General features: G+C 37.1%; 1 protein-coding gene across 1 annotated transcript in view; it reads left to right on the top strand.

The window, feature by feature from the left end:
• SLC38A9 (solute carrier family 38 member 9) overlaps positions 1-12,579 on the top strand; it is a 43,641-nt gene extending 31,062 nt beyond the window's left edge. Inside the window, exons 12-15 of the mRNA XM_066987986.1 lie at positions 695-808; positions 2,164-2,312; positions 9,865-9,954; positions 11,670-12,579. Coding sequence (XP_066844087.1) covers positions 695-808; positions 2,164-2,312; positions 9,865-9,954; positions 11,670-11,835 — 519 coding nt within the window. The 3' untranslated portion in view covers positions 11,836-12,579. The remainder of the gene's footprint in view (positions 1-694; positions 809-2,163; positions 2,313-9,864; positions 9,955-11,669) is intronic.
• The last annotated feature ends 1,683 nt before the right edge of the window (positions 12,580-14,262 follow it).

Below are 14,262 nucleotides of genomic sequence, written 5' to 3'. Positions count from 1 at the left end.
ATGTAATACAATAATAAGCTAAAGGACATATATACCTCTCTGCATACAAATGCCTTAGTTTTATTTGGGTTATATTTGTAATTTTTATGTAATGATATATCAGCTGTGTCTTCCGTTATCACAGCATTCGTGCAGATGCTTGATGTATTAATTTCTATTTTGGAGTCTGCACATCATCCTCTGTTATATACGCAGCTGGGTATGCCAATGTCTTTAATCATAAAATTTTAGTCTGGACAAAAGACTTATTATACGTCATTGGTGGGCTTTAACAACTGTCACTGTGTCCCGTGGTTCTTAGTAGTAATAGCTGAGAACAAGAAAGGAGGGGAGCTTTTTGTTTTAATAATATGTACGTTTAAATTATATGTGTATGTTTGTACATCTGGTAATAACATGCTACATCTATTGGAATATCTTTTTCTTGTATCCTTTCCATATCTAGATAGGTGTGTAAGATTTACCTAGTTTAAATTCAAGTTATCTTGCAGTTTCCTGGTCTGATCCAGGACCAGATTTGAAATCCCCATTCAAGAAATAAAAAGTAAAAGTAAAAATGTAAAAGTAATTAATAATTACAAACACAAAATATAAAAGTATCTAGCAAATGCAATAGAAATATTTTAGTGATTTTTTTTTGTTACCTGTTTCGGTGTGTCAATGCTGGCCAAAATAATATTTTATTTTTCCTCAGGTGAGAGACCTCTCCATTGCTTACTTACTGGTGGGATTAACATATCTATATGTCGGAGTGATAATTTTTGCATCTTTTCCTTCTCCACCACTATCCAAAGAATGTATTGAACAGGTGAGATGTTTTACTGTACTATATATTGACCCTTGACTTTTAAATGAATATGTTTAAAAAAACCTCCTACTACTCCTTGCCTCATGATTCACCCCAGCAGACACATCTGTTCTTCACTCTGGTCAGTTGGCTAATGCTTCAGGGGCACTACCACAAGCAGATGAGTAATGCTTATGCTATCTCATTAGCATTCATGTCTGGTTGCCAGCAGTTCTCTAAAAACAAACATTAAATAAATGCTCTGTGAAAGTGATGAAGAAAAGACCAAAATGAATAGTACAGGCTTCAATTTCCTTAGATTCTTCAATCCTGAAAAGTATTATATTCAATTGTGTGTGCAGTGGCAGATCCCACTCGTTGGGGCTAGTTTCAGGTACTAGCTCCACCCCGCCCCTCCAAAAATAAAAAATAATAAACATAAAAGGGAATGAAAGTGTATTCATATAGGAGTCCTTTCTATTGATAGGTTTGGAGTCTAACACTGTGGTGGGCCTTGCCAACAAAGTTCTTCAGATAACAGCACCACATGTAATTGTTGCTGTGAAGGCTATTTAACTCTTCTCTGCCTATAGGCAAGGCTGATTCCCTTACCCTCAACTACTTCAAAGATAAGAGTTGTCAACTGGTGATCCATTTTATGCAAGGTGTTCCACGTCTCCTGCGTAGTATTTACCAATAAAGGGGCTGTGAAAGGCTTCCTGAGATTGTATGTTAATTAGAACTGGTACTGCTGTTTAACCAAGCATTATTTTTTTTGAACCATCTGAAGTAACTTCATGGAGTAAAGTCTACAGTTAAATAATAAATGACAAGTGTTTTGTTCATTTCTTTTTTTAAGTTTATTTTCTGTAGTTATCCTAAATGTTATGAAGCCACTTATATATTTCCATGATATCTAAGTCTTATACTACTCTGTTTTTCAGGTGTTTACACTTAGAGTATACGATCCTTTTCTTATTTGTTTGTGATCTAATTTTACATATTCAATACCTATTTTTAGTGTCTAGATATGATATGACAGGTAAAAGGAGCATCTGAATTCATTTACATAACAATTCAGGTAGCTGTTTCATGCCTTGATTGTTTTAAGATGCTCCGAAGACTAGAAAATATACTGTTAATAAGAAAGCTGGCATCAGTCCTTTAATATTAAAATATTAGGTGGTGTTTGGTGGTGTAACAATTGTAAAAGGGAGAAAGAGTACTCTGTGCTAGGGAGTTGTTTTTACAATTATAGTGGCTTTTACCCATTCATTGGCTTTTACCCATTTCTTTCTTGCACACAGGTATTAAAAATCAAGACATAAAGGTAATCAAGCCACCACTGATAAATGTAACATTATTCCTTTTTTTAGAATTTTCTAGATAACTTTCCCAGCAACGACGTCATGTCATTTATTGCAAGAATATTCCTGCTGTTCCAGATGATGACTGTATATCCACTGTTGGGCTATCTGGCACGGGTCCAGCTATTAAGACAGGTTTTTGGAAATGCTTACCCAAGGTAAGAAGACTACCCTTTGACGAGACCATGGCACATTTTACTTAACTAGCCTTTTGTGTTCGTTGTCAGAAAGTTGGCTGAGCTTTTGGGAGTTTCCTTTGGTGCATTAGGTACATTTCAAAAGCTAATTTCACAATGTTTGTTGAGGCAAAGTTTGAATAGGCATGCAAAGTAAACTCTTGCCTGCTACAGCTATAGACTGCTACAGCTTGGCAGAGTGGAAGGAGGAGGGGGGAGGGATGTTTTGTTTTAGCTCTTCAATTTGTCAATAAACAGAGGAATTTTGTCAACACAGTTCCTTTGTCATGCATTTTTGTACAGGAAAAAAAAATCTTTTTTTCAGTTCAGAAACATATCAAGCAGTCTTTACATTCTGAAGGACATGTGTTCTGCATATTAACCTTTCAGGGCACAGCATGAGTTTTGATTGTTCATAGGTAGTAATCATCTGGCTGTTTTTAAACAGCTAATAGCTAAGTGAGTTGTTAGTCCTGGTATCTAGACTGCTGCTGTGCTTATAAAAATAACTTTTCACATGCTAATTTCAGAGATGAGCCACACCCTTACATTTGTACACTGCCTAAACTCCAGGGAAGAGCTCATCCAGATTTCAATTTTAGTGTTTTTGTTTTTGTTTTTGTTTTTTTTAAATAAAACCTAGAACGTTTATATTTGGGGTGTTGTCTGAATTTGTCACAGCTGAGAAGTTGGTATTTATCTCAGAGTTTCTTATTTTATATTGTGAATTACTGTTGATGGAGGGAAGGAAAAAAATACCCCAGGAAGCAATGTGCATTTCCTCTGTGGCATAAGCAGTAGCATATAGGTCTGGGAAGACATTGTTAAAAGTTTCGGGTTTCTTCTGGGTCCTAAAATAGATATGAAAAGGTCTAGAAATTGGATGCCTAAAATTAGGTAGTGAAATAAGTGCCTGCTTTTTTTGATGCTAAATTTTACTCAATTCAAAGTTAAAGAGACGTTTAGGAACTGCTGCAAGCTACTACTATTGGAAACAACTGATTTAAGTGCTAAACATGGATTTCACAGCCATTGGGAAATAGCCATGTCCTTTATGTTATGTAGATGTGCCTCTTCCCATCTCCTCCCCCCAGTTACTCCCTGACCAGAATAGTTGTTTCCCTCCTGCCCTCTCCAAAAATCTACACCTTTATACCAGTCTCTGCTTGGGTTAGCTCAAGCTTGCTGTTTTAAGCCTTTGTGGTATGACGAATGTGATGATGCAAATACATTGTTCTCGTCTCCAGGATGTCCTGTGGGTAGCTTCACTCTTTTCCTTTCTTTCTTTTTTTCTCTCTTTTTTAAAGACTCTTTAGAGGGAGGTATTTTAAATTTGTGAGATGTCAGAAATGGTTTCTTTGAAGCTACTTATATAGCTAGTTCACTAATGGAGATGAAGTAGTACATTTTGTCTGTATGCGTCTCTCTTTAGTATCCCAGCTATCTCAAACATAGCACAAATGTCACTTAAATGATATCCAGGTGCCAGCTTCTGTATATTTATAGCCAACAAGGTCAACCCTTGTTTTTTCTGTGCAATGGGGACTGGCTGAAGACTGGTAACAAGCACAGGACCTGTCTCTAGGAGGATGGTAAAGACCTATGACCAGCTTGTGAAATACCTTTTGATGACTGGTTCTCACCAGCAGCCAAAGCTGATGATCCTTCTTCAGTAGCACCATTTCCATATCACTTTTCCAAGAAGAATTTCAGTATTCTGGGTTTTGCTACCACCAGCTACTCTGGAAAAACAGAACCATGGTCCCAGTGTAGTGAAAGCCTGTGTATGAACATGCAGTGCTCAACACATCATCATATGTCACCACGGAAAACCTACTGTGCCCGTTCCACAGCTTTGGTGGGCCTTGTGGCAGAGTCCCATGTCATTTCTTCCAGAAGGACTTGGTACATGCTTTTATATTTCTGCGATCATTCTGCTGTTCTGTCATGCTTATAAACAGATCTGTAGTTAAACTAAGAGCAATGGGAGAGCTGGTCTGGGGGGACATATTTTGGAAATATGAAGAAGTAGCTCTTATTGATGTAGACTGATGTTTCTCTGTGAAGTTTGTAGATCCACCCTGAAGAACTTAGCTAGAGATATTAAATTGAATGGCTGTTGTATAGGAAAACAATCACTCCAGTAATTGTTGTATATACTTGGCTTGCATCAAAATCTTCAGCCTTAAAGGCTAAGGGTTCTCAGGCAATAAGGAGGCTGATCTGCAAAGATTAAAGCTTCATCTCTTATACGTATACATAAGGTATATATATGGAGAGAAATATTTCCAGTCACTTGACTGGTAAAAATTTGTAAATAAGGAAGCAAAAGGATGAAGCAGGAGAAAAAGAGGAGAGGAGAAGGCAAGGTTTTGTGCCATTCTTCTAGAAAGATTCAAAAAAAAAATACAGCTTAAAAACTTGTCTTTTTATGACTGATTCTGCAGGAAGAAGGGTTGTGGAAACAGGGTTCAGGAGCGTTCACTGATGGTATATCCATATGTCTGTATATACAGCACATTTGTCAGTGTGCTGAATCTTACTGTTTGTGCATTTGAGGATCTGTGTTGGCCACCTAGCCTTGGTTAACCCCACTGTGATTCAGTACACTGAATCACATGTATTTCCATTGTTACATCCTTTCTATATTAAATTACGTACTTTCTGTATTTGCAGCTGAGGGAGTTGTATATAAATCTGCCTTCTGTCTGCAATTGTCCAATTTTTCGCAAAAAACAAAAAAAAAAAAAGCCCCTTCCTTGGTCCCAGTCCCCACTGTAAATTTCCCTGTCTTCGTTTTTAAGATCTGGGTTGCTTATGGAAATGCTGCATGTTTCACATGAACTCCCTGATCTTAAAAGCCAAACTTCCTCATAGGAACAGTTGTTTGCAGGTGTGGATACCTGATGCATTTGAACTCTGGATGGATGCTTCTTAAACCTGTCTGTTGACTGAATACACACATGTGAACAAAGGTGCTACGGGGCTAACAGATCATTTTTATTTGCTAGCAGTGACTTTATTGCCCAGATCAATTTGATTGTTTGCTATAATTCCTTTTTTCTTTACTGTTTGTCTTTCAGTGGATATGATGAAGCAGCAAGGTATTAGTTTTCTGCTTTGTAGTTTTTAGCCTTGACGATTGGTTATCATCCAATTTCCACCAAAAGCATCTTTTTCATATCCTGTCTTTTGCTGGTGGGCCGTGGATTATGACTGAATCATAATGAGGAACCATTTATTCAACTTTAGAGGAGTTTTTTGTCCGAAGACCAACCCCCATGTCTTCCCTTCCATGCTTTTTAGATATCTTGCAGTGCTACTTTTTTTCTGCTAACAGTGCTTTATTGTGCTTAGCCATGGTGTAGCCTACTTATCTGTGGTCTTGCATGACAAACAAGCTCATCCTCTCCAAACTTCAAAGGTTAGGCGTATGGCAGGTACCTTTTTCTACTGCCAGGTTTCACACGGATCAACTGAACAGTGACAGCTTGCTTGTCTGAAGCATAAAGGGGAAGTAATTAGCATCATATATCCTCTGACACTAAGCCTGTGATGCTGTTTTCTGAGAGCCCAACTGGTCTAAATTCTACCTCCTGACAAAGAATCAACTTTCTCTTATGAGAGCTAAAGCCCCCTTGCTTCTAAGATGGAGAATTCTCCTTCCTCTTCTGTACCAGCCTCAGACACCTGTGCCTCTGCCTGTCTTAAATACATATGTAGATGTGCTGGATACAGTGGTCTTCTGACAGGCATCATCACAAAATCTTGAGCCTTTTTGTGCCTCCTATGAAAGATTTAGAGACGAGAGAATGCTTCCTGATTTCTTCTTTCATTAAGGAAAATGTATGCTAGTGTACAGACTACATCATAGAAAGGGACATACTGGAACAAAATCGAAGGAACTGTTTATTCTCTTCTCTCCCTGGTGGTGTAAAACGAGGCCAAAATGCCATGGGTTGGGAAATTACTTTCTTTCCTAAAGTGAGATATGTTTGCAATGGCATAGTTTAATGGGTGACTTAGAGCCAGAGGCATGTGGTTTATCTGCTGTCTCATGAGATTCTGGATCTTCTCAGATGTATAGAGAGCTAATTTTTATTAGTGTTGTTATTGGCTCTTGGCTACAGTAGTAGTTGTGACAGAATTCCCTTGATTAATTATATGTTGTGCATAAAATACTTTGTACATCTAATCATTTTTTAGAGCTTTTAAAAACATCTTTCTTGTTCTGAGAGGTTAAATAAACTGATGGACAGAAATCACTTGGCTTTCCTAAATGATTGTCCTCCCTTTACTCCATGGTAGCCCAGCAGACCTGCCAGTTCTCCCGCAGATGTGTGTCTTCTGATGCAATGAAACACATTTCTGCTGTTTGCATGCATGCTTAGTTATCTGCTCTTCACCTAGCTTCTGCCTGGCGTCTAAACTTCTGTAATTCAGTCTTTTGACTGATGTCACTTGAGTGAGATTTCCAGGAAGAAATGCATTTTCAGATTCAGTAACCTTTCAAAAATCCTTACTTAAATTATCTTTTTTTTTTCTTTGCCTTCTTGTTTCCCCTATTGTTTAGAAGTGGGTGTTCACCCTTTGACTACGCACTTACTGCAGCACTTTTAATTTCCTTGCTTCTGACCTGACAGGGTTTTTAATCAGTTTCTTCTTTAATTTCTTAAATATCCCCCGCACTAGGTTTTGATTTCACACTTTTTGGTGTGATTCTTACTTTCCAGATGGTGAAGTTAATGAACTATATATAGTTACCATAATTCAGTGGCTTAACTGTAGCTACTGCTTCCTCAAGAGAGGAGTTGATTGCATCTTCTGCATACTTGTCTCCCTATAGTTCTAATATACAGAGGTGGTACAGTTATGTCACCAAAAATACTGCTTTCCTGACTGCCTTTTGCAATGTGTGATGACCATTAAATGTACGGTAAGCTAGTGACAGGCTAAAACTGAGCAACTTAGAACCTGTTAAAATGTAACTGGCTGTAGGAAATGCTTGTCCTTTCAGGAGCACACCTGCCTAAAACTTAGAATCTTATGAAAAATATGTACAGTCTCAAATAATACAGCTACTAGTATCCCTAGACATGAGATTCTTACTTATTCAGCAGGATAGGTGGTTTTTGTTTGCTTGTTTTCTAAATGCCAATGTCTTTTCGTTTAAGAATGTGACTTTCCTATCTCGGAGGTGAGATAAACTATGAATATCTGTACAGGTTTAAAAAAAGATGGGGGGGGGGTTTACAGGTTAAATACATAGGCATCCCTTTGTAACAAAGTTATTGGACAACAGGAAATATGGTCTAATCTGGGCTGCTAAAATGTAGAAAAAGGTGCAAAGATGTTACAAGGAGAAATACAGTGCAATCTTTAGCCCTGAAACAAATGGATTTAAATCCTTTTCAGGCTTTTTGATTTTGTTATTATTCTTAAGGGTGCTGCAAGGCAGTGAAAAAAAAAAAAAAGTAAAGCTGCTAAGCAGTTCTGCGCAAGCACTGCATTGTTTTGGAGGCTCCGGCATTTTGAGACAATTGTTTTCAATTGAGCTAAAACACATCACTGCTCCATCCCCCTCGCCCTGCCCTGATTTTTTTCCCGGATGAAGAGCTTGAAAAACACTTTTTCACAACACACACACACTTCTGAAGTTATAAGAAATGTGAATTAATTTTTCGAAAAGCAACAACTTTGAACTACAAAATCACTTCTGTTTTAAAGCATGTCAGAGTGACATATTTCTGACTTCTTTTTTTTTTAGTTTTTCTGCTAAAATTTTCTGAACTGACCCAAATTTGAAAAACATTTCTGAATTGTGAAGGCTGCACTCCTTTTAATCTTGCTTGCTGAAAATTAATCTCAGAAAAAAAAAAGAAAAAAAAAAAAGGAATTGCCATCATTTTCTGTGCTCGTAAACTTTTGGCTTCATTTATGTTATCTGACAGTAAGATTTGTAATCTGTCATATGTATGGGGTGAGAGGAAGTAAATTTTAATGACAAACGCTTTTGTGAACAGTTTAGTTAATTAGATATCTTTAGCAATATTAGAGAAGCAGTGAATGTTTGGTCCATCTTTCCCTAATAGTCTGACTCTAGAGGTTTAATTTGATCCTTGGAGTTTTACCAGTTTCATATCAGATGATATTTTTGTTATAATTTCAGCTGCTGTATTCCCACTACTGTCTTCAGTCTCTGAAGTGTACCTGTTCTTGTAGCACAGTTAAAATGCCATGCACAAAATTAAGGATGTTATTTCTGTCTTTCTGATCTAAAAATATATTTATATATTATATAAATATATATATATATATTTAAAGGCAAATGTTAGAAATAGTCTGTATCTTCAATTATTTGTTTGCATATAAATTACTACCATTCCCCTAAACTTTAATGAGGCTTCTCTACAGCTCTAATCTTTCTTCCTAACCTGAAAACTAGCAGCCACGACCTTTCAGCCATGAAAGTGGTGACTACTACCATTTCAGGTGTAACCTGCTTGAAAAGATTGTTAGTGACATCCTACATAACACAGATACTTTCTACAGTTAAAAAAAAATAAAAGGGGGAAAATTAGCATCTGTTTACGGTTTAAGACATCAAGTCGTCCTGAATAATAAACAAAAACTGTTAAGTGTATGTATGTTTTCTGTGCAGTTTCTTCTTTTCCTTCATAGAAACAGCTGTGTGGCCAAAATATCCTAGTGTTTTTTCTTATATTTCCTGACTTTACTTTATATTGAAATATGGCAACATTTTATATTCTCTAATGAAAAGTGATACTCTCCTGAGTCTGAGCTGTGTTCATAATGCCTGTGCTGCATTAGTCTCATGCATTAAAAGCTGCATTTGTAGAACAGAAAAACTTCATTTTTTTTATCCTTAATGCAAAAAGGAAAGTAACAGGAAATTATTTGTAAAAACACAATCAATTAAAATCTAGTGTAAGCAGTACAGAGGTTTCGTATTAAATTAGGTCCAACATCTTAAACATTTGTTCTCTGTCAAAATACACTAGAGGTCAAGTATTAAGGTGGCGTTTTTTTGGTGATGCTGGTGGTAATAGTTTTTCCCTAGTATTCTGTCTAATGTGTTCCATTCAATGATATATCTTTTTTTTTCTTTTGGTTTCCATTAGTTCATTTTGAGCAATTCAGATCTCTTTCTGAACAAGCTAATTCTTACTTGTGGGAATTAAGTTATATAGTATTGTTTCTTTGGTATTTGAATATCCATTTGAAATACTTGAGTGCTGAGTACTACATATGGTGTTTTCAGAAGAATTGCCAAATTACACATACTTACTCATTAAGAATATTTTGAGTCAAAACACTAGATATTTAGAGTTTGGCACTCAGAATATTCAGTAGATGGTATGTTTACTGTGAAATCAATTAGCTTTAATAGAATGAGTCATGCAAATTGAAACACCGTCCATATACCAGTTAAATGTTAGTATAAATGAAAGACGATGATATTTTGTAACAAATACATCATAGATTATAGTATTCTTTCTTCACTTCCCTGTAGTGTTTTCCATGTGCTCATCCTGAACATAGCGATTGTTGGAGCTGGAGTAGTAATGGCAAGATTTTATCCAAATATAGGAGGTATCATAAGGTAAGTGCTGCTCTGCACACTGAGCTTGCCTGTGGTGTTACTACATGTTTACCTCTTGATTTTGAAAAGGAACTGTAAGAGCGTATGCTTTTATAAATTGTAAATAACAATTTAAAAGTGTAAACATTCTGGTATTTTAAAGTTCTGACAAGCAAGCATCCACAATTGTGCCTTTGTATCAGAGGTGAATGGGATGATTCCCCAAGTTTCAGAGGAGCCATATCTGAAGACTTTGTAAACATCCACATCAAAGAATGTTATGTCAGTATAAAAGTTACTTAGCTATTGTGCGGTTTATCTGTTTATGTCTTGTGTTAAGACCATTTAAAGCTGTTTTGAAAATCCGTGATAAAAATCCAAGAAAGCAAATAACTTCAAAGGCAAAACTGACATAAAAATTGTACTTCTGTATTACGTTTTAAATTTACCATGTTAATAAACACCTAGGATTTTTGTAATTGAGAAAGATTAGAGGAAATTATATAACCACTTTTGTTTTCTACATATGACACCGACATATATGTAATTATTGTCATTCATTCCTAGTTTTCATTTTTCCTACAGCAACCAGGAGAGGGAGGTGTTTAAAATATATAGGAATCAGCAATTAGAAAACCAGAATGACAAGCTTGGGTCTGACCAGTGCAGCAAAATAACTTATTTTTGCTCAGTAGCTAATCTTTGGGGTGTAGGGTTTTTGTTGTTTTTTCCGTGTACTTTTTTTTATAATTATCATTTTAGTGAAAATTTTCTTATTCCAGTAAGAGAGATGGTTTAGTTATGAACTGAAAATAAATATCATGCAATACATTTCTCTGTTTGCAAACTGATCCTGACTTCCGCTAATGTGCTTGCTCATTGTGCATTGCAATCAAGCATTTGGAGCAGAGAATTTCCATCTGACAAACTGTCTGTATACAATCTAACTTACATATTTTGTGTGTGTGTAGTTTGTGCAAGTGTATTCTACACAGTGGTGTTTCCACTGTATAAAGAGAATATTCAAATACATGAAATAAAATATGTTTTTAGTTAATAATTCATATTTGGCTACAGTATAGCTTAGTAGGTGGAAACTCACAGTATGAGAAAATAACGAGAAAGGTTTTGGTAAGCAAGGGAGTGGTTAGAAAAAGAAGTTAAATGTTTCAGTTGCTGTGGTTGATCGTGTTTCCGGGAGGGCATGTTGATCTTTTTTGGGTCTGGACAATGGTTTGTTAGAATCTCATTAAGTAATCTAAAATAAAAGGTGCAGATTCAATAGCATTTCCATGTTTATATGCTTTAGCATGAAACTCAGATGGCTGGGATCCAATGAGATGGCAGTTCTGACAGTAAATGATGCCTAACAAATGATGCATTGTCCAGTCTTTCTATGCTGAATGTTAACAACTTTCCCCAAAGAAAGTCAAAACATCAAGTCAGAAACAGGGAGCCAGTCCCCAGAAGCATCTGGGAACGTGACTGGAACACCAGAGGCATGTCAGAGTGCAGGTATGCAGAGTCAGAGCGCTGAGAGAAACAGAGGGAGGCAATCACATGCCAGTGAAGGACAGCAAGAAACAGAAATCAATGGTTAGTGACTGCAAATAACCATTGTTCAGTTAGACTGTTCACTGGTTTGAGTGGAAAAAATGACAGCAAGAAGTAAGAGTTAACACAAAGCATTCTGTTTTCCTTTTTATTTTCTTCTCTTCTCTCCCCTCTTTCCTCAGATACTCTGGAGCAACGTGTGGTCTGGCCTTTGTATTTGTGTATCCATCCCTCATCTATGTGATCTCCTTGCATCGTGCTGGGCAGCTGACGTGGCCAGCATTGATCATTCACATCTTTATAATCGTCCTTGGACTGGCTAATCTGATTGCACAATTCCTATTGTGAAAACTCCCCCTTCTCCCTGTGGCTGTCACAAGTGGTACTGCGACATTTGGCAACAGGCTTGAGCAACACAGTCACACATGAGATCCGAACAGTCCTCAATACGATCTTCTTGAGAAAAGCTGCACCTTTGGAACAAATTCAAAGCACATCTGCCAGGCACTTGAAAGGAAACCTACTATGCTTCTCTAAAAACACAATTTTGAGAATAAGTGAAATAGTTCAAATACGGGCAGGGTAGTTTTACTCTTTTTGTTGAATGTACATCAAGGTTTAATGAAGCTCAAAAATATTAAATTTTTACAGTTCGCTTCTCAAAACACTCAGCTTTCAGCCATGGACTGTAGAACTCCTCTTTCCTCTAAAACAACTGTCCCTACCTTTAATCCAAACATGCTTTTACTGTATTGTTCGGTGGCTGTTTGAAATGCTCTTTTATTGGAATTGTTCTACTGTTCTGTTGGAAAAATGAAGAAATTATTGTCTTCCCTTCTTTTTTTTTTAAGGTTAATTTATAGTCATTTGGGTCAAAATGCACTCTTAATTTTAAATATGGTATTAAATTGTTTTGGCAACATTTTTCCTCTAAAGAATTCCAACTAAGAGAGACAATAAACTCATGTCTCAGTGTTTTAATTCAGAATGAATATGTATACAAGTTGTTGGTGATCTTAAAATGAAAAACATGAGGAGGATTAAAAAAAAAAATAGAACAAGACTCAATTAAAATTAGAATTCCAGGCTTGACCTCGCTTCAACTCTGTTAACTGAGCTGTTTATGTGCTGTGAGGTTGTCATGTCAGGAGTTATTATGTGCTCTTATGGATGCAGTGTGCATTGCAGGCTTGGTTCTTTACTCCCTTGTAGGGTCTTAATCTGGTGATCCCTCACTGTGCTCTTCAACTACATTACTGCAGACCAGAGAGACAATACATGCAAAGCTAGCCACTTCAAAGATGTGCACTAAATGAAATAATTTAAGTTATAGATGGTTCTTAAAAGAAGCTGTAATAACCTGGAAAATCTGGGAATTTTTTTGCTGTTTTTTGTTTAACTTGTTGTTTACTAAGAGGGTGTGCATGTGTATGCATACAGACACCTTCCTTCACCTGCGAGTCTGAGTCTTAATCTAAATCATACATTAATGCTGGACCTGTTGGACGCTAGTGGAATGTCATCTTTTGAGATAGGAGAGAGTGAAAAAACCTTCTTTGTACAGAATTTCAGTGTACTAAAGTAATCAGCAAATGCAGAATAATTAAAAGAGATGTCTCGGCAATGCTGTAGCATTTACTGAAGAAAGTAAAAGAAAAAAAAAGTTGAAAAGTGATGCAACATTTGTGAAGTAGGAGTTGAGTTGGGGAAGAGAATTACATTGCAGGTTAAGAGTTCCTGTCTTTGTCAGAAAGACAATGAAAAGCATAACCTAGATAATCTACCATGCTTCTCTGGGAAATAATGTGAACTTTTAGAGTAATAATGCAGATCCATTTGTTTAACTTAAACTTTTTTGACTTTTCAAAGTCACTGGCTTGCATAAGTGTCTTTCGTTTTGTGTGAAATATAATTATTTCAGATTCTCTTCCTTTTGTGCTGTGGAGCTTGTCATGCCTTTGTTGTGGCTTAGCCCCAGGAGGCAGCTCAGCACCACAGAGCCACTCACTCTTCACAGGTGGGATGGATGGAGGGGAGAATCGGAAAGGTAAAAGTGCAAGAACTCGTGGCCTGAGATAAAGACAGTTTACTAGGTAAAGAGAAAGCTGCACGTGCAAGCAAAACAAAACAAAGGATCCATTTACAACTTCCCATTGTCAGGGGGTGTTCAGCCACTCCCAGGAAAGCAGGACTCATCATGTGGAACGGTTTCTTGGGAAGACAAACACCATCACTCCAAATGGCTGCTCTCCTCCTCCTTTACTCCAGCTTTTATTGTTCAGCAGGACACCACACGGTGTGGGACACCCCTTTGGCCAGCCTGGGCCAGCTGTCCTGGCTGTGTCCTTCCCAACTTCTTGTGCACCCACAGCCTCCTCCCTGGCAGGGCCACACAAGAAGTAGAAAAGTCCTGGTCTCTGTGCAAGCACTGCTCTGCAACAATTAAAAACATTTTTTTGTTATCTCCACTATTTCCATCAAAAATCAAAACACAGCAGCGTACAAGACTCTAGGAAAAAAGTTAACTCTATACCAGCCAAAACCATGACCATACCTACTCCTCATTCCATACCACTTACATCATCCTAAGTCCCACCTTTCCAATACATCCTCATTAATCACCACCCTTCAATTAATACACAGATATCATTTGTTTAGTTTGTGGACTCCCCCTGTGAGGTGTCCATGAAATGTCCACTGAGTTCTTTTAGTCCGTGACTTAGATCTGTTACGGCAGTTGCTCAGGACAGGACAAGCAGTATGTTACATGGACTT

The sequence above is a fragment of the Anser cygnoides genome, chromosome Z, assembly GCF_040182565.1.
Source record: "Anser cygnoides isolate HZ-2024a breed goose chromosome Z, Taihu_goose_T2T_genome, whole genome shotgun sequence".
Lineage (NCBI taxonomy): Eukaryota > Metazoa > Chordata > Aves > Anseriformes > Anatidae > Anser > Anser cygnoides.
Note: the sequence above shows the minus strand (reverse complement) of the source record. Positions and strands in the feature narration are given on the sequence as shown.